This window comes from Aquarana catesbeiana, linkage group LG06, assembly GCF_042186555.1.
Source record: "Aquarana catesbeiana isolate 2022-GZ linkage group LG06, ASM4218655v1, whole genome shotgun sequence".
Classification (NCBI taxonomy): domain Eukaryota; kingdom Metazoa; phylum Chordata; class Amphibia; order Anura; family Ranidae; genus Aquarana; species Aquarana catesbeiana.
In genome coordinates this window covers 34,286,886-34,312,129 of record NC_133329.1, presented here as the reverse complement: position 1 = coordinate 34,312,129, position 25,244 = coordinate 34,286,886, and the positions used below count along the sequence as shown (strand labels likewise).

The window sequence follows — 25,244 nt, the reverse complement described above, 5'->3', positions numbered from 1 at the left end:
TAGAATTTTGAATTTAATTTGCTGGGTGAGTGGAAGCCAGTGGAGGGATTGACAGAGAGGGGTAGCAGACACTGAGCGATTAGTAAGGTGGATGAGCCTGGAAACAGCATTCATGATCGACTGAAGGGGGATAGCCTGTGTAAAGGTAATCCCGTGAGGAGGGAGTTGCAGTAGTCGAGGTGGGAGATGACCAGGGAGTGAACTAGGAGTTTTGTGGTGTCATTGGTTAGGAAGGAGCATATTTTGGAGATGTTGCGGAGGTTGAGACGGTAAGATTTGGAAAGTGTTGGGATGTGGGGCCGAAAGGATAGTTCAGAGTCCAGGGTTACACCTAGAACCTTGGCATGTGGGGACGGGCTGATAGTAGTGCTATTGATTTTGACAGAGAGATCAGGGGCAGAGGCACGTGGGGGAGGAAAAATCATGAGCTCAGTTTTGATAGATTGAGTTTGAGGAAGTGGTGTGTAGGGATGAGCCGAACCTCCCCCCCCCCGGTTCGGTTTGCGGCAGAACATGCGAACAGGCAAAAAATTTGTGCAAACACAGTTAAAGTCTATGGGACTCGAACGTGAAAAAATCAAAAGTGCTAATTTTAAAGGCTAATATGCAAGTTATTGTCCTAAAAAGTGTTTGGGGACATGTATCAATGCAAAAGTTTTAAAAAAGGCAGTTTTTTTGGGAGCAGTGATTTTAATAATGCTTAAAGTGAAACGATAAAAGTGTAATATTCCTTTAAATATCACGCCTGGGGGGGTGACTATAACATGACTGTAAAGTGGCACATTTTTCCTGTGTTTAGCACAGTCCCTGCACAAAATTACATTTCTAAAGGAATAAAAGTCATTTAAAACTGCTTGGGGCTGTAATGTAATGTCAGGTCCCGGCAATATAGATGAAAATCATTGAGAAAAACAGCATGGGTACCCCCCCAGCCCATTACCAGGCCCTTTGGGTCTGGTATGGATATTAAGGGGAACCCCGCACCCAAATTACAAAAAAAAAAAGATGTGGGACCCCCTGGCCCTATATACTCTGAACAGCAGTATGCAGGCTTACAAATAAGATAGGGATAGTAGGTTTGTTCTTAAGTTGAATCTGTTTGTAATTTGGAACAGGTAAATTTTTAAAGTGTGGCTCCAGCCAAAAAATCTATTTTTAAGCTTTTTGGATAATATAGGGAAGGGCTATCACCCCTGTAACATTTGTTTTGCTGTCTGTGCCCCTGTTCAGAAGATTTCACCTCACTTTCTGTTCCAATGACAATTGGATTTTGAAAATTTTGGGTTATTAGGGAAACTAGGATTGGTGATAAAGCATCAGTGGAGACACCTTTTTCCCATATTAATATTTACAGGAGAAAATTTTCCCTTTCTAGGGGTAGATTTCCTCTCACTTCCTGCTGTCTCCCCCCGTTTGTAAGTAGGAGTCGTTTTTAAGTCGGATGTTTGAAAATAGGGGACCGCCTGTATATACTATACGGCCTCCCCTATATACTCTGCAGAAAATTGGGCCTTAGGTGTTGATGGTACCAGAACACTGTAAGCCCTCACAGTTGCTCTTGGTGGATGCTGGAATGGGCCCTGCTGTGAAATATTATATTGAGAATTGTAATTACATGCCCCTGTTAAACAGGGGCATAAAAATTGGGCCTTAGGTGGTGGTGGTGGCACAACACTGTAAAGCCTCACAGATACTCTTGTTGAGCGCAGGAACGGGCCCTGCTGTGAAATATTAGATCAAAAATTATAATTTGTGCCCCTGTTAAACAGGGGCAGAAAAGTTGGGCCTTAGGTGGTGGTGGTGGTGGCACAACACTGTAATGCCTTGCAGATACTCTTGTTGAGCGCAGAAATGGGCCCTGCTGTGAAATATTAGATCAAAAATTGTAATTACACGCCCCTGTTAAACAGGGGCAGAAAAATTGGGCCTTAGGCAGTGGTGGTGGTGCCTTGAACCAAAAATATTCTTAGAAGCTATTATCATGAAGATTAAGGAGGAATAGGATAGTCACTCAGCATAATAGGATAGTCACTCAGCATATGCAGTCTTCAAGGGATCCCACATCCATAGAAAAATCAATCCGTTACATCAGCATCAGGTGACTGGTAGCTGGTAATCCAAGACTGATTCATTTTTATGAATGTGAGCTGATCAACAGAATCTGTGGACAGACGCACTCTATGATCAGTTACACAGCCTCCAGCAACACTGAATGTGTGTTCAGAAAGAATGCTGGATGCAGGACAGGCCAGTAGCTCAATTGCATATTGAACAAGCTCTGGCCAGTGGTCCATCCTCAAGACCCAGTAACCCAGTGGATGTTCTGTCAGAAAGGTCTCCAAGTCTGATCTTGTTCTTTGATGTGGGTCTTTTGTGCTGTTGCCAATGGACTGCATGGGAGGGAGGTCATATGTCTGGTCAAGCATGTGGTGCCCAAGTACCTGCTGTTTGGGTCACGCTTGATACGCTTCAGACACATGTTGCAAACAGCAACGGTGCAATCTGCTGCACACGTGTCAAAAAAGGCCCACACCAAAGAACTTTTCAAAATATGCGGGGAGTCAGCAGCGCCCTGCATCTGCTTAGCTCTGCGGTGTGATGCAATAGGGTTGCTTCCTTTAAGCTGCCCCCTGGAGGGCATCCTGCCTCGTTGGAGATGTGCCTCCTCCTCCTCTCTTCTATCAGGCACCCAAGTAGAGTCAGTGACCTCATCATCCCCTCCCTCCTCATCACTGCAGCAAACTTGGCAATATGCTGCAGCTGGGGGAACATGACTGCTAGTTTCTTGACCTTCTTGGGCACCCCCTCTCTCTAGGCTCACTTACTCCCTTCCTCAAACCGGGTACCATCATCTGAGCCTTCAAATCGCTGTGCATCCTCCTGCAGCATGTACCCAAAACTGTGGTCGAATAGTTTGGTGGTGGGGCTAGGGAAGGAGTGACTGTTGACATGGAGCCGATGGAATACGCTGCTTTGGCAGCTGACTTGGCAGGCAAACTACTCTGAGCCTTGGTGACAGAGGATAAGGACAGCTTTGTTATCCATTCCACCAACTCTTCTGCATGTTGTGGCTCAATAACATGGCCAGCTGCATAAAAAAAGCACAAGCATGCCCCACGGCCACGTGCTGAGGTTGCACCGTGTCCACGACCAGCACTGTCGACTGTAGACACAGAGCCTGCTTGCCCTCTTTTAGTGGCCTGTGAGCGTCTGCATCTCCTTGGTGGCCTTTCTGACATGCTGTAAAAAAGCACTAGGGGTGAACGGTATTGTTTACATCACCAGAAGTCTAATAGCAACTATGAGTGCACTGTATGTATTGTGTACTATGTACACCACCAGAAAAGTAGTAGCAACTGCCCTAGGGGTGCACGGTACTGTGTACACCTACAGAAGTGTAATAACAACTATGGGTGTACTGTACGTATTGTGTACACCACCAGAAAAGTAGTAGCAACTGCACTTGGGGTGCACGGTATTGTGTACACCACCAGAAGTCTAATAGCAACTATGGGTGCACTGTATTGTGTACACCACCAGAAAAGTAGTAGAAACTGCACTATGGGTGCACGGTACTGTGTACACCGCCTGAAGTATATTAGAAAAAGTACACCAGGAATGGCCTGCAGTCAGATATAGGCTTGGCTACACTGGATGCAGTGGACATATATTATATTTATTTTAAATACACTGCAGCTAACTGAATAATCTACTAAATATAAATGACACTCTCTCTCCGTCCACGCCAACAACATAGTACACGGGGCCAATGTGCAGGCAGCCTTATATAGTGTGGACTTATTATGGCTCTCTTAGCTGAGGGCGCTGGGATTGGCCAAAGCATGTAGGTCATGGTGCATGCTTTGGCCAATCATCATACAGCAATGCACTGCAATCCTGCAGTGCATTATGGGGCGTTACGCGGTGCTCGTATTTGGTGCGAATACCCCATAATGTTCGGTTTTCGATGAACGGATGAACAGCCAATGTTCAAGTCGAATTTATATTCAACCCAGACATAAAGCTCATCCCTAGTGGTGTGACATCCAGGCTGATATGTCTGTTAGTAAGTTAGTGATACGTGAGCAGACTGAAGGAGTGGGCTGAGAGGTAGAGAGATAGATTTGGGTGTCGTCAGCATAGAGATGGTACTGGAAGCCATGGGAGGCCATTACCTGACCCAGGGAGGAGGTTTAGATGGAGAATAGAGGATGTCCGAGAACAGAACCTTGGGGAACCCCGACAGAAAGGGAGAGGAGGCAGTCGAGTTGTAAGGGACACTAAAGGTGTGGTTAGATAAGTAGGATGAGAACCAGCAAAGAGTACAGTCATGGAGACCAAAGGCGTGGAGTTTTTTGAGGAGGAGGGGGTAGTCCACTGTATCAAAGGCAGCATAGAGGTCTAAGAGTAGGAGTACAGAATAGAGTCCATTAGATTTAGCTGTTAGCAGATTGTGAGTTTTAGGAGAGCAGTTTCCATGAAGTGTTGAGGGCGGAATCCAGACTGGCGAGGTGGTCACTCAATCGGACAAGATGTTCACGGAGTTTGGATAAAAAGGAGAGCAAGGAGATGGGGCATAGGTTGTTAAGATTGGTGGGGTCTAGTGAGGGCTTTTTAAGAATGGGGGTGACAAATGCATGTTTTAGAGAGTTTGGGAAGCTGCCTGAAGAGAGGGAGAGATTAAAAAAAGTGAGCTACTTTTATTTCAATACCTTTGCTAAAACGTTACAAAATGTTGCAATATCCCATCTGACTGACACCGCCATTAGCCATGTGGCTGCTTTGATTTATATATACTATTTTTTGTATTTTCTCACATTTAAAACCCCTGACGAAGCCTTAAATTAAGGTGAAACATGTTGGATTTAGGGTTATTTTGGGAATCTTTTTTTTTAGCACGTATTTGGGGTGAGCAAAAATGGACAATATAGTATCCATAGCATCAGAGGGAGTTATGAATATTCAATTTTTTCATAGCAAAGTTCAGATTTTAGAGAGTCTGTATTGCAACATTTTGTAACATTTTAGCAAATGTATTGAAATAAAAGTTACATTTTAGGCATTAGTGGGTGAGGTTTGTGATGATTTTAGTGTATTACCATTTACTGTTTGTACTGAATAGTTCCCACATTGTGGCCCTTTGATAGCAGTATTTTAATAACCAGGCTATTGTAATAATTAAAGTATATGTACACACATGCAGAGCAAAAACTGTATATATTCAGCTGCCTATGTATCTGGATCTACCAATTTGTATTGACAGTTGTAAATGTAAAATGTGTAAATGTAAAGTTTGATCTACTTAGAGTCACAAAATTACTAATTTTATACCAAAATCGTAGCCTGTGTGGCCCTCAAAGGATGGAGTTTGACATCCCTGTATGTAGAGCAATGACATTTATACGCGTTCTAATGATTTTAATAATAAAGACAGTTACTCTTGTCTCTACAACTCTTGTATTTTTCAGGCAATTTTTCAAAACAAAGCTTTCAAGGACAAAAACCAAAAGTGTTAAATGTGAGTGATGAAGTAAAAAAAAATTCTGTTACAAAATGTATATAGACAGATTTATTTGGGTCTCCGAAGACCTCTATTTTGCTATGAAGGTTATGGATTATACCAACGTATCCTTCTTGAAAAAGTCCTGAAAAAAATATATTGTGAAAATATATTATTGGTTTTCAATCTTAACCACTTCAGCCCCTAAAAGATTTTGGCTGCTCAATGACCAGGCCATTTTTTGCGATAAAGCACTGCGTCGCTTTAACTGACAATTGCACAGTCGTGCGACGGTGTACCCAAACAAAATTGACGTCCTTTTTTTCCCCACAAATAGAGCTTTCTTTTGGAGGTATTTGATCACCTCTGTGGTTTTTATTTTTTGCGCTATAAAGAAGAGTGACAATTTTGAGAAAAACACAATATCTTTTACTTTTTGCTATAATAAATATCCCATTTTTTTTTTAAAACACATTTTTTCCTCAGTTTACACCGATATGTATTATTCTACATGTTTTTGGTAAAAAAAAAAAATGCAATAAACATATATTGATTGGTTTGCGCAAAAGTTATAGTGTCTATAAAATAGGGGATAGATTTATGGCATTTTTAATATTATTTTTTTTTTTTACTAGTAATGGTGGTGATCAGCATTTTTTATCGAGATTGCGATATTGCAGTGGACAGATCAGACACTTTTGACACGTTTTTGAGACCAGTAACAATTATACAGCGATCAGTGCTATAAAAAGAACTGATTACTGTATAAATGTCACTGGCATGGAAGGGGTTAACACTAGGAGGTGATCAAGGGGTTAACTGTGTTCCCTAGTGTGTGTTCTAACTGTAGTGGGGATGGGACTGACTAGGAGGAGAGAGAGATCAGTGTTCATACTTAGTATGAACACACGATCTGTCTCCTCCCCCCTGAGAGAACCAGGATCTGTGTGTTTACACACACAGATCCCGGTTCTCGCTCTGTCACGAACGATCGCAGATGCCCGGCGGTCATCGCATGCATTGGCTCAGAGCCATGGGTGCGCACACGTGCCTCCTGCGGCCCGCGCGCCCCCTAGTGGTCAAAAGGCGAACTGACGTAAGGTAACGTCGTTTCGCCCACCTGTGCCATTCTGTGACAGTAAAACTGTGGTGGCTGGTTGGGAACTGGTTAAAGACAATATATAACTGTGAGAACCTAAAAACTTAGTATGACAACTTTCTTACAACTGTGACAATTTGTATTTTTTTACCGTTTCATATGTTCTCAGGAGACATCAGTACAAACAAAACCCACAATTGCTGTCTACTCCATATCAGAAGAGGGTCACATTCTTTGGTTGAGGAGATTGCTGTCATCGGACATATTTGGACACCAACATGTCACCTTCCATAGTATCTCTCTAGATGATAAAGGAGGGCTCAGGGCTGTGGAATTTCAGTGTAAAGTTGCCGTCTTATATCACACTATGCAGAGTGGACAGTTTCCTACCACCCCTCATGGAGAATCTCTGTATCACAAAGTGTTACAACAAATGTCAGAAAAACTTGGTAAGGTTTCTGCCCAGATTAAAACATTTTGCCACATTTTATCATTTCAGTGTGTGTTAGGAGTAACCTGCAATAGGAGAAATGCATACATTGCCATCTAACTTCCTTCTGAAAATTAAAGAAAAAACTGCACTGCTCCGAGTCCTGTATGTGTTTCTCAGGTCGCCCACCACTTGGGGTGTTGGCTTATAGGGGCTCATCCACCTCAGGCATGTATAGCTAAAACAGAGATTAAAGCCCCACTCCACAAAGTCACACCATGAAGTTTAATCAGTATAGCTGGCTTCCAACATCGTCCCTGTCTTAAGTCACTCCCCTCTGAAGCATTTCACTTTAATTGGGCTTCTTTGTAGAGAACCAGTGGTTCAATACTAGCAGACCCAAAGCGAGCATCTACATAGGGATTAGAGGTGAGCTCAGGGGTTCTCTAATCTACAGTATATCCAAACTTCCAAGTTGCATTTTGTTCACTTCAATCAGCTGTGGGCCATGTCATTCCCTGCCTTGCAGCACACTTACACAAAGATGTGGGGTGCTGGTGACCTTAGTGCTCTTATTTGGACACGTCACCATATTTAGGCTCCATGCACACTGGGTTCAAAAACCCTTGGCAGAATAAAAACGATTGTGTACATTTTTGTACACATGTTTAGGCGAGTTCCATGTTTTTTCTGGCAGAAAGTTCCAATCAAACGCAAACCAGAAGGGTTTTTTCCTGCCTCTAAATATTGAGCTTAAAATATGCCTGTAATCGTCCTAATGTTTACGGACACATAGAAAAACATTGAGCTGCTTCTACAGGCAGAACACAAAACTCCTGTAGAAGCAGCATTTTCTAAGCCAATCTGCATGGAGCCTAAGACAGTGTCAAGGAATGAACCAATTCTCAGCTGATGGAGTGAAAGAAAGTCCAACTTGGAAGTTTGACTAGAGATGAGTTTGAAGAATGCCCACACTCATATCTAATCAGGAGTAGGGATGAGCTTTATGTTCGGGTCGACCATTATGGGGCGTTTGTGGCAAATTCGAGCGCTGTGTAACGCCCCATAATGCACTGTGAGATCGCAGTGCATTGCTGTATGATGATTGACCAAAGCAAGCACCATGACCTGCATGCTTTGGCCAGTCCCAGCGCCCTCAGCTAAGAGAGCCATAATTGGCCAAAGGCAGGGTGCCATTGGCCAATTATGGCTCAGGGGGACTAAGTCCACTCCCCACACTATATAAGGCTGCCTGCACGTCGCCCCTGCGTGGACGGAGAGAGCGTGTGATTTACATTGAACAGGCAGGTTATTCAGTTAGCTGCAGTGTATTATATATATAGATATATATATCTATATATATATATACAGTCAGTCTCGTGTATATATATATATAGATATATCTATATATATCTAGATATATATATATCTAGATATATATAGATACATCTAGATATATATATATCTATCTATATATATCTATATATATAGATAGATATCTCTATCTATCTATCTATCTATCTATCTATCTATCTATCTATCTATCTATCTATCTATCTATCTATCTATCTATCTATCTATCTATCTATCTATCTATCTATCTATGTGTGTGTGTGTGTGTGTGTGTGTGTGTGTGTGACTGCAGGCCATTCCTGGTGTACTTTTTCTAATATATTTCAGGCAGTGTACACAGTACCGTGCAGATGCTACTACTTTTCTGGTGGTGTACACAGTACACAATACAGTGCACCCATAGTTATTACACTTCTGGTGGTGTACACAGTACCATGCACCCATAGTGCAGTTGCTAATACTTTTCTGGTTGTGTACACAATACAGTGCACCCATAGTTGCTATTAGACTTCTGTTGTGTACACAATACTGTGCACACCTAGAGCAGTTGCTACTACTTTTCTGGTGGTGTGCACCATACCGTGCACCCCTAGTGCAGTTGCCCCCATAGTTATTACACTTCTGTTGGTGTACACAGTACAGTGCAGTTGCCACTACTTTTCTGGTGGTGTACACAGTACACAATACAGTGCACCCATAGTTGTTATTACACTTCTGGTGGTGTACACAGTACCATGCACCCATAGTGCAGTTGCTACTACTTTTCTGGTGGTGTACACAGTACACAATACAGTGTATTGTGGATTTGCTAAACAAAACTTACAGCATGTCCAGAAGGCCACAAAGGAGAGGCAGATGGTCACAGGCCACTAAAACAGGGCAAGCAGGCTCTGTGTCTACAGTCAATAGTGCTGGTTGTGGACACGGTGCATCCTCAGCACATGGCCGTGGGGCACGCTTGTCCTTTTTTTCCTGCAGCTGGCTGTGTTATTGAGCCACAACATGCAGAAGAGTTGGTGGAATGGATAACAAAGCCGTCCTCATCCTCCTCATTCTCTGTCACCCAGGCTCAGAGTAGTTTGCCTGCCAATGCAGCTGCCAAAGCGGCCTATCCCATCGGCTCCATGTCAACAGTCACTCCTTCCCTAGCCCCACCATCACGCACGGAGGAGTCCCCCGAACTATTTGACCACAGTGTCAGGTACATGCTGCAGGAGGATGCGCATGTACATGCAATGTGATTTGAAGGCTCTGATGATGGTACCCAGGTTGAGGAAGGGAGTAACGTGAGCCTAGAGAGAGGGGGTGCCCAAGAAGGACAAGAAACTGGCAGTCATTAGGGATGAGCTTCGAGTTCGAGTTGAACTCATGTTCGACTCAAACATCGGCTGTTTGCAAGTTCGTCGAACAGCGAACAATTTGGGGTGTTCTCGGCTAATTTGAATGCCGCGGAACACCCTTTAAAAGTCTATGGGAGAAATCAAAAGTGCTAATTTTAAAGGCTTATATTCATGGTATTGTCATAAAAAGTGTTTGAGGACCTGGGTCCTGCCCCAGGGGACATGGATCAATGCAAAAAAAGTTTTTAAAACGTCTGTTTTTTCGGGAGCAGTGATTTTAATCATGCTTAAAGTGAAACAATAAAAGTGTAATATCCCTTAAAATTTCGTACCTGGGGGGTGTCTATAGTATGCCTGTAAAGGGGTACATGTTTCCCGTGTTTAGAACAGTCTGACAGCAAAATGAAATTTCAAAGGAAAAAAAGTCATTTAAACTACTCGCGGCTATTAATGAATTGCCAGTCCGACAATACACATAAAAGTTAATTGATAAAAACGGCATGGGGATTCCCCACAGGGGAACCATGAACCAAAATTTTAAAAAAATGACGTGGGGGTCCCCCTAAATACCATACCAGGCCCTTCAGGTCTGGTATGGATATTAAGGGGAACCCCGGCCAAAATTTTTTAAAAAAATGGTGTGGGGTCCCCCTCAAAATCTATACCAGACCCTTCAGGTCTGGTATGGATTTTAAGGGGAACCCTGCGCCAAAATTTAAAAAAAAACGGCGTGGGGTCCCCCCCAAAAATCCATACCAGACCCTTATTCGAGCACGCAACCTGGCAGGCCGCAGGAAAAGAGAGGGGGACAAGAGAGCGCCCCCCCTCCCGAACCATACCAGGCCACATGCCCTCAACATTGGGAAGGTGCTTTGCGGTAGCCCCCCAAAACACCTTGTCCCCATGTTGATGAGGACAAGGGCCTTATCCCCCCAACCCTGGCCGGTGGTTGTGGGGGTCTGCGGGCGGGGGGCTTATCGGAATCTGGAAGCCCCCTTTAACAAGGGGACCCCCAGATCCCGGCCCTCCCCCTGTGTGAAATGGTAAGGGGGTACAAAAGTACCCCTACCATTTCACTAAAAAACTGTCAAAAATGTTAAAATTTTTGACAATTTTTGACAATTCCTTTATTTAAATGCTTCTTCTTTCTTCTTTCTTCTTTCTTCTATCTTCTATCTTACTTCGGTTTCTTCCTCCATCTTCTTCTTCTTCTGGTTCTTCTGGTTCTTCCTCCGGTGTTCTCATCTGGCATCTCCTCCGCAGCGTCGGCGTCTTCTTCCCTTCTTCTCCTCTGGCCACTCCGCATCCATGATGGCATGAAGGGAGGCTCCCGCTTTTCTCTTCATCTTCTTCTCTTCATCTTCATTTCGGGCCGCTCCACATCCATGATGGCATGGAGGGAGGCTCCCGCTGTGTGATGCTTCTCCTCTTCTGACGGTTCTTAAATAATGGGGGGGGCCCCCGCCCCCCTCTGACGCACAGTGACTTGACGGGACTTCCCTGTGGCATTCCCCGTGACGCCACAGGGAAGTCCCATCAAGTCACCGTGCATCAGAGGGGGGCGGGGTCACCAGGTGGCCATGCCCCCCGTTATTTAAGAACCGTCAGAAGAGGAGAAGCGTCACACAGCGGGAGCCTCCCTCCATGCCATCATGGATGTGGAGCAGCCCGAAAAGAAGATGAAGAGTAGAAGATGAAGAGAAGAGCGGGAGCCTCCCTCCATGCCATCATGGATGCAGAGCGGCCTGAGAAGAAGAAGGGAAGAAGACACCGACGCCGCGGAGGAGATGCCAGACGAGAACACCGGAGGAAGAACCAGAAGAACCAGAAGAAGAAGAAGAAGATAGAGGAAGAAACCGAAGGAAGATAGAAGATAGAAGATAGAAGAAAGAAGAAAGAAGAAGCATTTAAATAAAGGAATTGTCAAAAACCGTCTCTTGTCATTTTTAACATTTTTGACAGTTTTTTAGTGAAATGGTAGGGGTACTTTTGTACCCCCTTACCATTTCACACAGGGGGGAGGGCCGGGATCTGGGGGTCCCCTTGTTAAAGGGGGCTTCCAGATTCCGATAAGCCCCCCACCCGCAGACCTCCACAACCACTGGTCAGGGTTGTGGGGATGAGGCCCTTGTCCTCATCAACATGGGGACAAGGTGTTTTGGGGGGCTATGCCAAAGCACCCTCCCAATGTTGAGGGCACGTGGCCTGGTACGGTTCAGGAAGGGGGGTGCTCTCTCGCCTCCCCCTCTTTTCCTGTGGCCTGCCAGGTAGGGAGCTCGGATAAGGGTCTGGTATGGATTTTTAGGGGGACCCCACGCCATTTTTTAAAAAAATTTTGGCTCGGGGTTCCCCTAAAATTCATACCAGACCTGAAGGGTCTGGTATAGATTTTGAGGGGGACCCCACGCCATTTTTAAAAAAAATTTTGGCCGGGGTTCCCATTAATATAGACCTGAAGGGCCTGGTATGGAATTTAGGGGGACCCCCATGTCATTTTTTTTTTTAAATTTTGGTTCGGGGTTCCCCTGTGGGGAATTCCCATGCCGTTTCAATGAACTTCTACGTGTATTGTCGGACCGGCAATGCATTAATAGCCGCGAGTAGTTTTAAATGACTTTTTTTCCTTTGAAATGTCATTTTGCTGCAGGGACTGTTCTAATCATGGGAAAGAGGTGGTTGACGCCATGCCAGCTTCAGCCAGGAATGGTTGTATGTGACAATGACACCAACCTCCTCTCCGCCCTCCAACAGGGACACTTGACCCATGTTCCCTGTTTGGCTCACGTCCTCAATTTGGTGGTGAAGCGGTTCTTGAGCAGGTACCTGGGCTTACAGGATCTCCTGAGGCAGGCCAGGAAAGTCTGTGGTTATTTCCACCAGTCATATAATGCCAGTGCTCGGCTGGCTGACCTTCAAAGGGGATGCAACCTGCCCAAGAACCACCTCATTTGTGATATGCCTACCGGGTGGAACTCAACATTGGCGATGCTGCAGCGGCTGCACACGCAGCAGAGGGCCATCAAGGAGTACCTGTGTGAGTATGGCACCAGGACAGGGTCAGGGGAGCTTGGCTTTTTTTCGCCATGCCAGTGGCTACTGATCAAGGATTCATGCACTGTCCTTTCACCATTTGAGGAGGCCACAAGGATGGTGAGCAGTGACAGTGCATGCATTTATGATACTGTCTCTCTTGTCTTCCTGTTGGAGCACACGCTTCGTGGAATAATGGACAGGGCACTTGAGGCAGAACAGCGGGAGGAAGAGGAGGACTTCCTTACCTCTCAAGGCCCCCTTTATCCAGATAGTATTCCTGCGGGCCCGCCGATAACACAGGAAGAAAAGGAGGAGGAGGAGGATTGTGTAACCATGGAGGTGGAGGATAACACTCAGCATCAGCAGCAGTCTTCAAGGGATAGTTTTCAGTCCCCAGAAACCCATGGAGTTGTACATGGCTGGGAGGAGGTGGTTGTGGATCATGTGTTCCTTAGTGACCCAGAGGACTCAGGATCGAATGCCTCTGCAAACTTACGCTATATAACAAGTAATCGGCGCAACAAAACTTACGCTGCATGGCCTCCCCGATCCTGCAAAGCCTGCGAAAGGACCCTACGGTTCGTGGTATCAAGGAGAGGGATCATTACGGGCTGGCAACCCTTCTTGATCCACGTTACAAGGGTAAGGTTGCAGAACTTATCCAGCCTTCGCAGAGGGAGTAGAGGATGAAACATCTTTGGGAGGCCTTGCAGAAAGGTTTGTGCAATGCATTTCCAGAGCCTGAGAGGTTACAATTTCCTGGTGCTGGACAACGTGTTGCTGGGGCTTCAATCAGTCACAGAAAGAGCAGTGGAGAAGGTGGCTGGCTGACCGATGCCTTCAGACAATTTGTTAATCCTCAGCGCCAAGGTCTGATTGGTTCCAGCAACCATCGCCAGCATCTGAATTACATGGTGCAGGAATATCTAGGGGCAAGATCAGACTTGGAGACCTTTCCAACAGAACATCCACTGGGTTACTGGGTCTTGATGATGGACCACTGGCCAGAGCTTGCTCAATATGCAATTGAGCTACTGGCCTGTCCTGCATCTAGCATTCTTTCTGAATGCACATTCAGTTCTGCTGGAGGCTTTGTAACCAATCACAGAGTGTGCCTGTCCACAGACTCTGTTGATCGGATCACATTCATAAAAATGAATCACCAGCTACCAAGCACCTGATGCTGATGTAACAGATTGATTTTTCTATGGATGTGGGATCCCTTGAAGACTGCCTATGCTGAGTGACTATCCTATTATGCTGAGTGACTATCCTATTCCTCCTCAATCTTCATGATGATAGCTTCTAAGAATATTTTTGGTTTAAGGCACCACCACCACTGCCTAAGGCCCAATTTTTCTGCCCCTGTTTAACAGAGGCGTGTAATTACAATTTTTGATCTAATATTTTACAGCAGGTCCGTTCCTGCATCCACCAAGAGTAACTGTGAGGGCTTACAGTGTTGTGGCACCAATACCATCACCAAATGCCCAATTTTGCTGCCCCTGTTTAACAGGGGCATGTAATTACAATTTTTGATCTAATATTTCACAGCAGGTCCGTTCCTGCATCCACCAAGAGTAACTGTGAGGGCTTACAGTGTTGTGGCACCAATACCATCACCAAATGCTGTTTAACAGGGGCATATAATTACAATTCTTGATATAATATTTCACAGCAGGGCCTGTTCCAGTGCCCACCAAGAGTAATTGTGAGGGCTTACAGTGTTCTGGTACCATCAACACCCAATTTTCAGCAGAGTGTATAGGGCAGGCCATATAGTATATACAGGCGTTCCCCTATTTTCAAACACCCGACTTACAAACGACTCCTACTTACAAACAGAGGGAGACAACAGGAAGTGAAAGGAAATCTACCCATAGGAAGGCACTTTCTCTCCTGTAAGAGTTAATATGGGAAAAAGGTGTCTCCACTGATGCTTTATCACCAATCCTTGTTTCCCTAATAACCCAAAATAAGCAAAACAAATGTTACAGGGGTGATAACCCTTCCCCATGTTATCCAAAAAGCTTAAAAATAGATTTTTTTGGCTGTAGCTACACTTTAAAAATGTACCTGTTCCAAATTACAAACAGATTCAACTTAAGAACAAACCTATAGTCCCCATCTTGTTTGTAACCCGGGGACCAACTGTATACTGCTGTTCAGAGTATATAGGTCCTGGGGGCCCCACACTTTTTTTTTTTATTCGGGTGTGGGGTTCCCCTTAATATCCATATCAGACCCAAAGGGCCTGGTAATGGGCTGGGTGGGGGGACCCATGCCGTTTTTCTCAATGATTTTCATCTATATTGCCGGGACCCGACATTACATTAGAGCCGCAAGCAGTTTTAAATGACTTTTTTTCCTTTAGAAATGTCATTTTGCTGCAGGCACTGTTCTGATCATGGGAAAAATGCGCCACTTTACAGGCATACTATAGACACCCCCAGGTATGATATTTAAAGGAATATTTCACTTTTATTGTTTCACTTTAAGCATTATTAAATTCAGTGTTCCTGAAAAAAACGGCCGTTTTTAAAACTTTTTTTTGCATTGATACATGTCCCCTGGGGCAGGACCCGGGTCCCCAAACACTTTTTATGACAATAACTTGCATATTAGCCTTTAAAATTAGCACTTTTGATTTTTCACTTTCAGGTCCCATAGACTTTAACGGTGTTTGCGTGTTCGCATAAACTTTTTGTCAGTTCGCATGTTCTGCCACGGGGTATTCGGCTCATCCCTACATGCTACCCACCCATTTCATTAACTGGATTTCAGTTCTTTTAATCATGGAGGCTTAGCGTGCCAATGTGGGTGTTCCCTAAGGTGGTCTTTATGCAAATACAGCCTAGCTAATAGCACCAACTCATTCAGATTGACACCCACCCATTAAAGCATTTTGATATTTGCATAACCCCTCTCAAGAGCTAGTCCACTGCCTGAATAAGGACTGAGGACTCTTGCTTTCCACCCCTCCATCAGCTGATTTGCCTACATTGCATAGAGAATAGAGACCCATTGATGAGATCACTGTATCTAAAATAAGGTATGTAATGTAAACAAAAATATTTTACCTAAAAATCTTATTAACATGTTGAGGGAAGAAAAGAGGGACCAGTGGAGGAAAAATATAAGCATATTGATCCTCATTTGTAAGATACTTCTTTCCTTTATTTGTATACCTTCAGTTCAAGTAATATGTTTACATTGCAGCCCTTAAAGGATAAGTGTGGTGGTGTATAGAGCCAAAAAGATTAGAATTGTGTCGATATCCCAATATTTATGGACCTGACTGTATAACACCTGTATTTAGGGTGTAACACATAACATGTTACTATGCATCATACTCCCCGAGCCCCCCGAGAATTTAGTTCTCTGTGCAATCTATATTCATCCCTCTAAGCAATGTCCATTTGGTCCACTATGCACTCTTGATTCAGTTCTCTATGTACTCTCTATTCAGTACTCTATTCCTACTCTGTTCGGTCCTCTGTTCACTCTTACTTCAGTCATTTATGCTGTTTCCATTCAGTCCTCCATGCAATCTCTTTTCAGTCCTCTATGCAGTCATCAGTCACTCCTTTGTGCAGACTCCATTCAGTCCTCAATGCGGTATCTATTGGGTCCTCAACACAGTCTCAATTCAGCCCTCAATGCAGTCTCCATTCAATCCTTTATTCAGTCCCTATTCAGTCCTCAACACAGTCTCCAATCGGTCCTCTAGGCAGTCTATATTTGGTCCCCTATGCAGTCTCCATTCAGTCCTTAATGCGGTCTTCATTGACTCCTCTATGCAATCTATATGTGGTCCTCAAAATAGTCTCCATTCACTCCTCTATGCAGTCTCTATTCTGTCCTCTATGCACTCTTAACCACTTTAGCCCAGGAAGAATTTACCCCCTTCCTGTAGAGCACTTTTTGCGATTCGGCACTGCGTCGACTTAACTGACAATTGCTCGGTCGTGCAACGCTGTACCCAAACAAAATTGGCATCCTTTTTTTCCCACAAATGGAGCTTTCTTTTGATGGTATTTTATCACCTCTGATAAACATAAAAAGAGCGACAATTTTGAAAAAAAAGCAATATTTTTTACTTTTTGCTATAATAAATATCCCCAAAAAATATATAAAAAAACTAATTTCTTTCTCAGTTTAGGCCGACATGTATTCTTCTATATATTTTTAGTAAAAAAAAATCGCAATAAACGTATATTGATTGGTTTGCGCAAAAGTTATAGCATCTACAAAACAGGGGATAGAGTTATGGCATTTTTATAATTTTTTTTTTTTTTTTTTTTAGTAATGGCGGCAATCTGTGATTTTTATGGAGACTGTGACATTATGGCAGGCATATCAGACACTTTTGACACTATTTTGGGACCATTGCCATTTATACAGTGATCAGTGCTATAAAAATGCACTGATTACTGTATAAATGACATTGGCAGGGAAGGGGTTAAACACTAGGGGGCGATCAAGGGGTTAAGTGTGTCCTAGGGAGTGATTCTAACTGTCTGGGGGGGATGGGCTACTAGTGACATGACAGTGATCATTGCTCCCGATGACAGGGAGCAGTAGATCTTTGTCCTGTCACTAGGCAGAACAGGGAAATGCCTTGTTTACACAGGCATCTCCCTGTTCTGCCTCTCCATGAGATGATTGCGGGCACCCGGCGGACATTGAGTCTGCGGGACCCGCGGGCACGCTCATGGCGGCAAATTCAAAGCAACGCACAGATACGTTGCGTTGCGCAGCCGTGCCATTCTGCCGACGTATATCGGTGTGAGCCGGTCGGCAAGTCGTTAATTTAGTTCACTATTGCATTTCTTCATTTGGTCCTCTATGCAATCTAAATTCACTCATCTCCACAGTCTCCATTCATTCCTTGGTGCATTCTGTGTTCAAACTCAACATGAGATTGAATGAAGTTAGTACATGCGTGCATTTACAAGTGTAAGATTTTGAGATGCAGCTCTGGGTCTTCGTGGACAATTTCCCGCTGGATGGGGTACAGGAGAGTATAAGACTGGCGGGTGAAGGGGGGCTGCTGGATTGGGGGAAGGTAAGGATAAGACTGAAAGAGGGGCTGCTGGGTTAGAGATGGGTGATGGTAAGACTGGAGGGGGCAACCAATAATAGTCAATAATTACCAATAATAATTACCAATATTGTGACTAATTGCAATAACAAAAAAGAAATGATGTGTGTAATTAACAATACTAATTATTACTTTCATTTTGTGCACAGGAAGGGGGAATGTGGTTATGATAATTGATGACGTTCAGGCTAAAGAGATGCTGTGGATAAAGAAGATTTGTATTGACATTGAGAGATTAGCCGAAGATCTCTGTCCCATTTCACATAAAGATAAGGAGGATGAAATGAAACTGGTACAGAAACTAAAGACAGTACAACAATTCCGCCATATGTCAGGTCATTTATTTTAACTGATTTCACCTTTTAATGTTCCTAAACAATTCTGTCCATTGAATAAATGTGGAATATAGGGCCGAAGGCCAACAATTGTGATCTGGGAAGTGATGGTAACAGTGATAAGGAAAAGCACTAAAGAAAAGAACTAAACTAAAAAAAAAAAACTAAAATAAAAACAACACGATGTAGCACAAACGGAGATATAAAGAAGCCGCAAGGTGGAGTGGTAAAGTATCTAAAGTACTGTCAGAGGGGAGCAAGTAACGTCACTAGGAATTACCTAGAATAAAAGTAAAATGTCATATGAAATAAATTAGCCCTCTACTAGAAAAAGCCTTAATAAATTAATTAGTGTGCTAGTAATTTTATAAATAAATAAAATTAATAGCAGTAAAGCTCACCAGATTGGCAAAATGTAGTAAAAAGGGCCCTACATTCCTCACAGTAACATTTGCCTGTTCTGGATGCCTATAGTTTTATTTTACATCCCGTTTGGGTTCTAGGTTGTTGTTTAAGGCTTAATGTACACGGGACATTTCTAAAACCTCTCCTGAACGATTTAACTTGACAGATAGTATTCAACGTTTAAAAATGTCTGTTGTGTCATGCTTACATGCCGCGTTTGCATTTAGAAGCATTGAAAATAGTCAAAAAATGTTTCTCCATTAAAAACGCCTGTAAACGAAATGCGACCAAATGCGGACATCCGTCCTGAACCCATTCTGATGAGATAACATAGAGGAGAGATTGGAAATCCTGTGTACATGTACTGATAAGATAACATAGAGGAGAGATGTGGATCCTGTGTAAGGGGCAGCTGAAAGAAACTCCCAACTTCTCCTAAACGTCTGTTTACCAGCAGCACTGTACATGAGGCCTTATAGTTACTATGTCTAGAGGAAAAGCTACTCTTCAGTCTTACAGAATTATACAGGAAATCTCTCTATTGAACTCAAAATTATAAATGTACTTTTATTTTTTACAGAACATCCTCACAAAGAAGATCGTGCTCCACAAACCTCAAAAACATTAAACGTGAGTAAAAAAAGATGAATATATTATTGGTATGAAGATAAATGTGTGGCTAAACCTGCAATACTGCAGTCTGAGTCTAGTGATATTTGCTCCACCTAATTAGAAGAACAGTATGAACTAGTATGACCGAGTAAATAGATACCTTACATGTCATGCTTCATGTAGCAGGGTCCCGGGCCTCAAGAAGCCTAATGGTGACCTCAAAAGTCAGGGAGAGCTGACATCCTTCCTTGTAGAGTGGGTTACCAGGCATGGTGGGTGTGATGCAAGATGAAATGATGGACGCTAGACACTTTTTGAATGTGAACAAGAGATTTATTGTCTCTTAACAAGAACTGTGGGAGAGCGGGTTAGGGCCAGGACACCCTTAAGTAGATGCAATGGTAATTGGCAGACTCCGAGACACTATAGGTAGACAGCTATACAGGGAAAAGCCTCCAGCCGGATGCCACGCAGTGGTGGTCCATCCATAGGAGGCGCATGGGTGCCGAGCCCCCCCCCCAGCTAAAAAAAAAACAGCCCTTTAAAAGTGTCCAGGCGCCGGACACACGGCAGTTTATGGAAAGCTTCCCAGCTTGCAATCAGCCGATTGCAAGCTGGGAAGCTGATTTGCCCATGTTAAGGGAGAGTTCGGGGTGCAAGCACTGCGCCTGAAAACACTCCCACTCCTCACTGATTCGTACGTGGCCTCCTTTCTGATTTTTTTATTGGCGGGGATGGAGGAAGACTGGGCGGTGCTTTTTGCAGCCACTGCCGCATCACTTCCGGTTTCCCGGCTCACTGCTGTGTGGAGAGCAGTGGCGTCACTCGCTATGGCGGTACGGAGCAGCTCTTCCTCCTCCTGGCTTACCTCCTCCCTGTCCTCCAGCTCCTACACATAGGCGTGCTCCAGGTGGACATCTCTCGCGCTGTGACTGCCCCCAGGTAAGCATCAGACCTCTCTCTGGGAAGCCTGCAGTACTCTGGCTTAAGTGACTTGTTATGGGACTATTCTCAGCTCTGCCGTCCTTGCTGTGTACTCCGAGGAACTGACAGGTCGGCAGATTAGCTATCTCAAGAATGTGAGGAGGGAATGTGAGTCAGCGACAGCATTAGCTTTAACCCCTGCCAGGCATATTTTTGGAGACCTGGACAAGTGCAAGAAGGTAATGTGTAGGGGGATGGGGCCAATGTGTACATGGAGCATGCAATACATGGGGGATGTGAAAAAGCAAGGGGGGTAAATGTGGGCAAGAGGGGGTATTGTGTACAGGGAGGGTGTACTACATACAGAGAGGGGGGTTAATATGTATAGGGGAGGGGGTAATATGTACGGGGGCTATTATGTACAGGGAGGGGGTGTAATATGTACAGGGGGTAATATGTACAGGGGGGGTAGGGGGGTAATAGGTACAGGAGGGGGTAATATGTACAGGGGGGGTAATATGTACAGGAGGGTGTAATATGTACAGGGGGGGTAATATGTACAGGAGGGTGTAATATGTACAGGAGGGTGTAATATGTACATGGAGGGGGGGTAATATGTACAGGAGGGGTAATATGTACAGGGGGTAATATGTACAGGGGGGGTAATATGTACAGGGGGGTAGTATGTACAGGGGGTAATATGTACAGGGAAGGGGGTTAATATGTACAGGGGGTAATATGTACAGGGAGGGGGGTTAATATGTACAGGTGGGTGTAATATGTACAAGAGAGGGTAATATGTAATGGGGGGTGTAATATGTACAGGAGGGTGTAATATGTACAGAGAGGGGGTGATATGTACAGGGAGGGGGGTTAATATGTACACGTGGGTGTAATATGTACAGGGAGGCGGGTAATATGTACAGGAGGAGCTAATATGTATGGGGGGGTGTAAAATGTACAGGAGGGTGCAATATATCTGTGACTGAGGCTGCACTATATACCCTGATCTGTGACTGCACTATATATCCTATCTGTAATGCTGAGCTATATACCCTGATCTGTGACTGCACTATATACCCTGATCTGTGACTGCACTATATACCCTGATCTGTGAGTCTGTCCTGTGATGCTGGGGCTGTATACTCTGTGCTGTGGTGCTGGGGCTGTATACTCTGTGCTGTGATGCTGGGGCTGTATACTCTGTGCTGTGATGCTGGGGCTGTATACTCTGTGCTGTGATGCTGGGGCTGTATACTCTGTGCTGTGATGCTGGGGCTGTATACTCTGTGCTGTGATGCTGGGGCTGTATACTCTGTGCTGTGATGCTGGGGTTGTATATTCCTGACACTATGGGTGAAAGCAAGTGGAATACAGGGGACAGAGTGAGTAGATTCTATAAGGGGTGGGGCTTATGAGAAGTGGGAGGGATCAAAAAGGAAGGGCGGGGTCTGGCCCCCCCCATCCTAAAACTTCACCAGCCACCACTGATGCCACATCTGTATAGGTAGGACCGCTGTCTCCTATGGCAACTAAACTTGTAACCGTCACTAAAGGAAGTTGCACATAACTCTTGGTAACACAGAACAGGCCGTTTCTTATCTCCCAGTATCCCACTGTAGGTCTTTACTCACTGAGCTCCCGGTTTCTCACTAGACTTTTAGATCCCAATCATCCTTGGATCTCCCGAGCTCTTCCACAGCTATCCTGCTGTATACTCCTCAAGCGTCACTCCCGCTACCCTGCTGGGTCCCTGGCTTGGCACTCGCTGAAGCTTTCCCACTTCTTCACTGTCCCCGGCATTGAGCAGATTGCTCTTGTGCCTGCTCGAGCTTACTCACAGCAGTCTCTGATAATAAGGCTGATGGTCCCTTAGTGGCGACTGCTTCCCCTTTTACCTCCGACCACAACTGGTTCCCTGTCCGGATGAAACTTCGCAACTTGGTTGGAATCAAATCCTGCAGTCCCAACCCTACGCTGCTTCTCCTGCTCCTGGATAGGCCTCAGGCAGCCTAGCAGCCAGATGTCCCCGGGATAGGCCTCAGGCTTCCGGGCTAGCAACCCGGGTGACAAAACACACTTCCCCCCAGACAGCCGTCCAGGTGGCACAGAATCCTGATCACCTGACTCCACCCAATTAAATAGGCTCTCCCAGCATGCCAAGGGACTAAAGAAACCCCTGACAATTGGCTAAGATGCCCATCCATTCATGATCTGACTTTGCTAAGCCCCTGTCAATCTAATGTCACCAGCCACAGTGCCACCTAGTGACAGAAGAGAAAAGATGCAGCAATTCCAGAATTAGAGAGCAATCAGTGGATCTTCTAACAATTAGCCAGAACATTTACTATCTGGCAAACTAAATTTGTTAGCAACCCTGCCTAAACACCAGGGTGCTACATCTAAAACTGCACACACTTATGGAATGGTGGCAACCTACAGTACCTTAAATTATCCATAGCCTCTGCAGGCTACCATTTTAGATTTACACAGGAGGTCTGGTGCTAGAATTATTGCTCTTGCCCTGATGTTCGCAGTGATACTGTACATTTGTGGTCCGATCACTGTTTACATATGTGTGTGGGACCGATGTGTAAGCAAGGGAGGACAGGGGCGCTTTAAATTTTTTTTTTTTTACATGTATTTTATTTTTTAATTTTTTTTTACAGTGTTTTTTTTTTTTTTTAAATTTTGATTACTTTTATTGCTGTCAAAAGGAATTTAAACATCCCCTTTGACAGCAATAGAAACAACAGGTACTCTTTATGGAGAGATGGGGCTCCAATGCAGCCATACACAGATTGGTGTGTGGCCAGTAAACAAAGAGCCAGAAGTCACAAAATAGTGGACGCTCTCCAGTTCTGACGTCACACAGTGGGAGGAACCGCTTCAGTTCCTCTCACTGTGAGGTCGGAGATGGATGCTGCATTGATACTGGGCTTTCACGATGGTGGTGGCGGCAGGAGGGGGATGTGACCCCCTTCCGCCACCTGTAAAAGTATTGCAGTGGCTGTCCAGCCGCTCAGAGTACTTTTACCTGAAAGAGAACCGCCGGCTGTAAAAAATGACACCGAGATCATGGTTGTAGCCTCAACCATAATCCCAGTATAACTGCTTCCCTACCACGACGTATATATACTGTGCCCGGTAGGGAATCGGTTAAAGGGTATCTGTCTATGTAAATAAGGCAGATTGTTGTTCTGTCAGAAGGGAAGGTAGTGATCCTGTGTTTCCTCTAAGCAGGAACACAGATCTTTGTCTTCCCCTAGTCAAAGCACCTCCCCCACAGTGAGTAAGCACAACCTAGGCACGCAGTTAACTCTTTGATCGCCCCTGATGTTAATCCCTTCCCAGCCAGTGTCATTAGTGACAGTGACAATACATATTTGTAGCACTGATCACTGTATTAGTGTCACTAATCCTCAAAAACTGTCAATAGTGTCAGTTAGGTGTCCAATTTGTCCACCGCAATATTGCAGTCCCGCTATAAGTCGCTGGTCACCGCCAATACTAGTAAAAAAATGTATTAAAAAAGTACATAAATCTATCCCACAGTTTGTAGACACTATAACTTTTGCACAAACCAATCAATATACGCTTATTGGGATTGTTTTTTTACCAAAAGCATGTAACTGAATACATATCGGCCTAAACTGATGAAGAAATTTGATTTTTTTAGCATTTTTTTATTGGATATGTTTTATAGCAGAAAGTAAAAGATAAAGTTTTATTCAAAATTGTCGCTCTTTTTTTTGTTTATAGAGCAAAAAATAAAAACCGCAGAGTTGATCAAATACTACTAAAAAAAAAAGCTCTACAGTATTTGTGGGAAAAAAAGGACATGGGTACAACGTCCGCGCAATTGTAAATGCAGTGACGTATTGCAAAAAAAGGCCTGCTCACATTATTATAGCCAAGTTTAGAATGATGGCAGGGAGCGGCGCCAAAAATTAAAACATTTGAAAAAAATGTAGAAAAATGCAAGCTATTTTGATTGGGGATGGAGGGAATGTTAAAATGTAACTAACTCCCCTTTAACCACTTCACCCCCCGGAAGGATTTGCCCCCTTGCTGACCAGGCCATTTTTTGCGATATGGCACTGTGTCGCTTTAACTGTCAATTGCGCGGTCGTGCAACACTGTATCCAAACAAAATTGATATCAGTTTTTTCACACAAACGAGCATTACTTTGGTGGTATTTGATCACCTCTGGGGTTTTTTATTTGTTTGTGATATAAATGAAAAACAGAAAAAAATTGAAAAAACAATATTTTTTACTTTCCAATATCCAATAAAAATTTATAAAAAAAATCTAATTTCTTCATAAATTTAGGCCAAAATGTATTCTGCTACATGTCTGATAAAAAAAAATCCCAATGAGTGTATATTGACTGGTTTGAGTGAAAGTTATAGCGCCATCAAAGTATGGTATATATCAGGGGCGGCCCTTCTATTAGGGGTGCCCGGGCATGGCCCCCTCTCTCCACTCCACCTCCTCTATATACAATTCATAGATTCATGCATAACATGAATCTATCCACGGCCGCCCCCTATTTATGCGTCCGGCCCCTTTCATGAATTACAGCGGCGGGTTTTTTATTTTAAGCACCTGATTAGAGCCAGAGGCTCTAACAGGCTTCAAAATAGGGTGGGCTCGGGTCGCAGAGAGTGCGAACAAAGCCCACCCAGATGTGTTACAACAGCGAATGAATATTCGCTGTTGAAACACTGATCCTTAATCCGGCCAATCAGAAGCGGGTGTGAGACCCATTTTCCGATTGGCCAAAAAGAGAAGACTCCTGATTGGCCCGTGGAGAGCAGGAGAATGGGAGGCCGCCTCTGTCGAGTAGGGGTATACACCAGTGCTACCGACCGACCGGTGGCCACTGGTATATATATATATATATATATATATATATACACTGGAATTTTTCTTTACTTATTTTTCTTATACTACTAATGGGGGTGATCAGCGACCTATAATGGGACTGCGACGGTGGCTGGGAAGGGGTTAACATCTAGGGCAATCAAGGGGTTAAATATTTGTGTGTAACGTGTGCTGCTTTTACTAATTGATCTCTTAGTTTCGCCTCTCTGAGAATAACTCT

The 25,244-nt window shown here is 44.2% G+C and overlaps 1 protein-coding gene across 1 annotated transcript in view; it reads left to right on the top strand.

Moving 5' to 3' along the window:
- LOC141147939 (interferon-induced very large GTPase 1-like) overlaps positions 1-25,244 on the top strand; it is a 71,078-nt gene that overhangs the window by 20,590 nt on the left and 25,244 nt on the right. The window contains exons 3-6 of the mRNA XM_073635099.1: positions 5,469-5,530; positions 6,769-7,048; positions 18,009-18,194; positions 19,180-19,229. Coding sequence (XP_073491200.1) covers positions 5,469-5,530; positions 6,769-7,048; positions 18,009-18,194; positions 19,180-19,229 — 578 coding nt within the window. The remainder of the gene's footprint in view (positions 1-5,468; positions 5,531-6,768; positions 7,049-18,008; positions 18,195-19,179; positions 19,230-25,244) is intronic.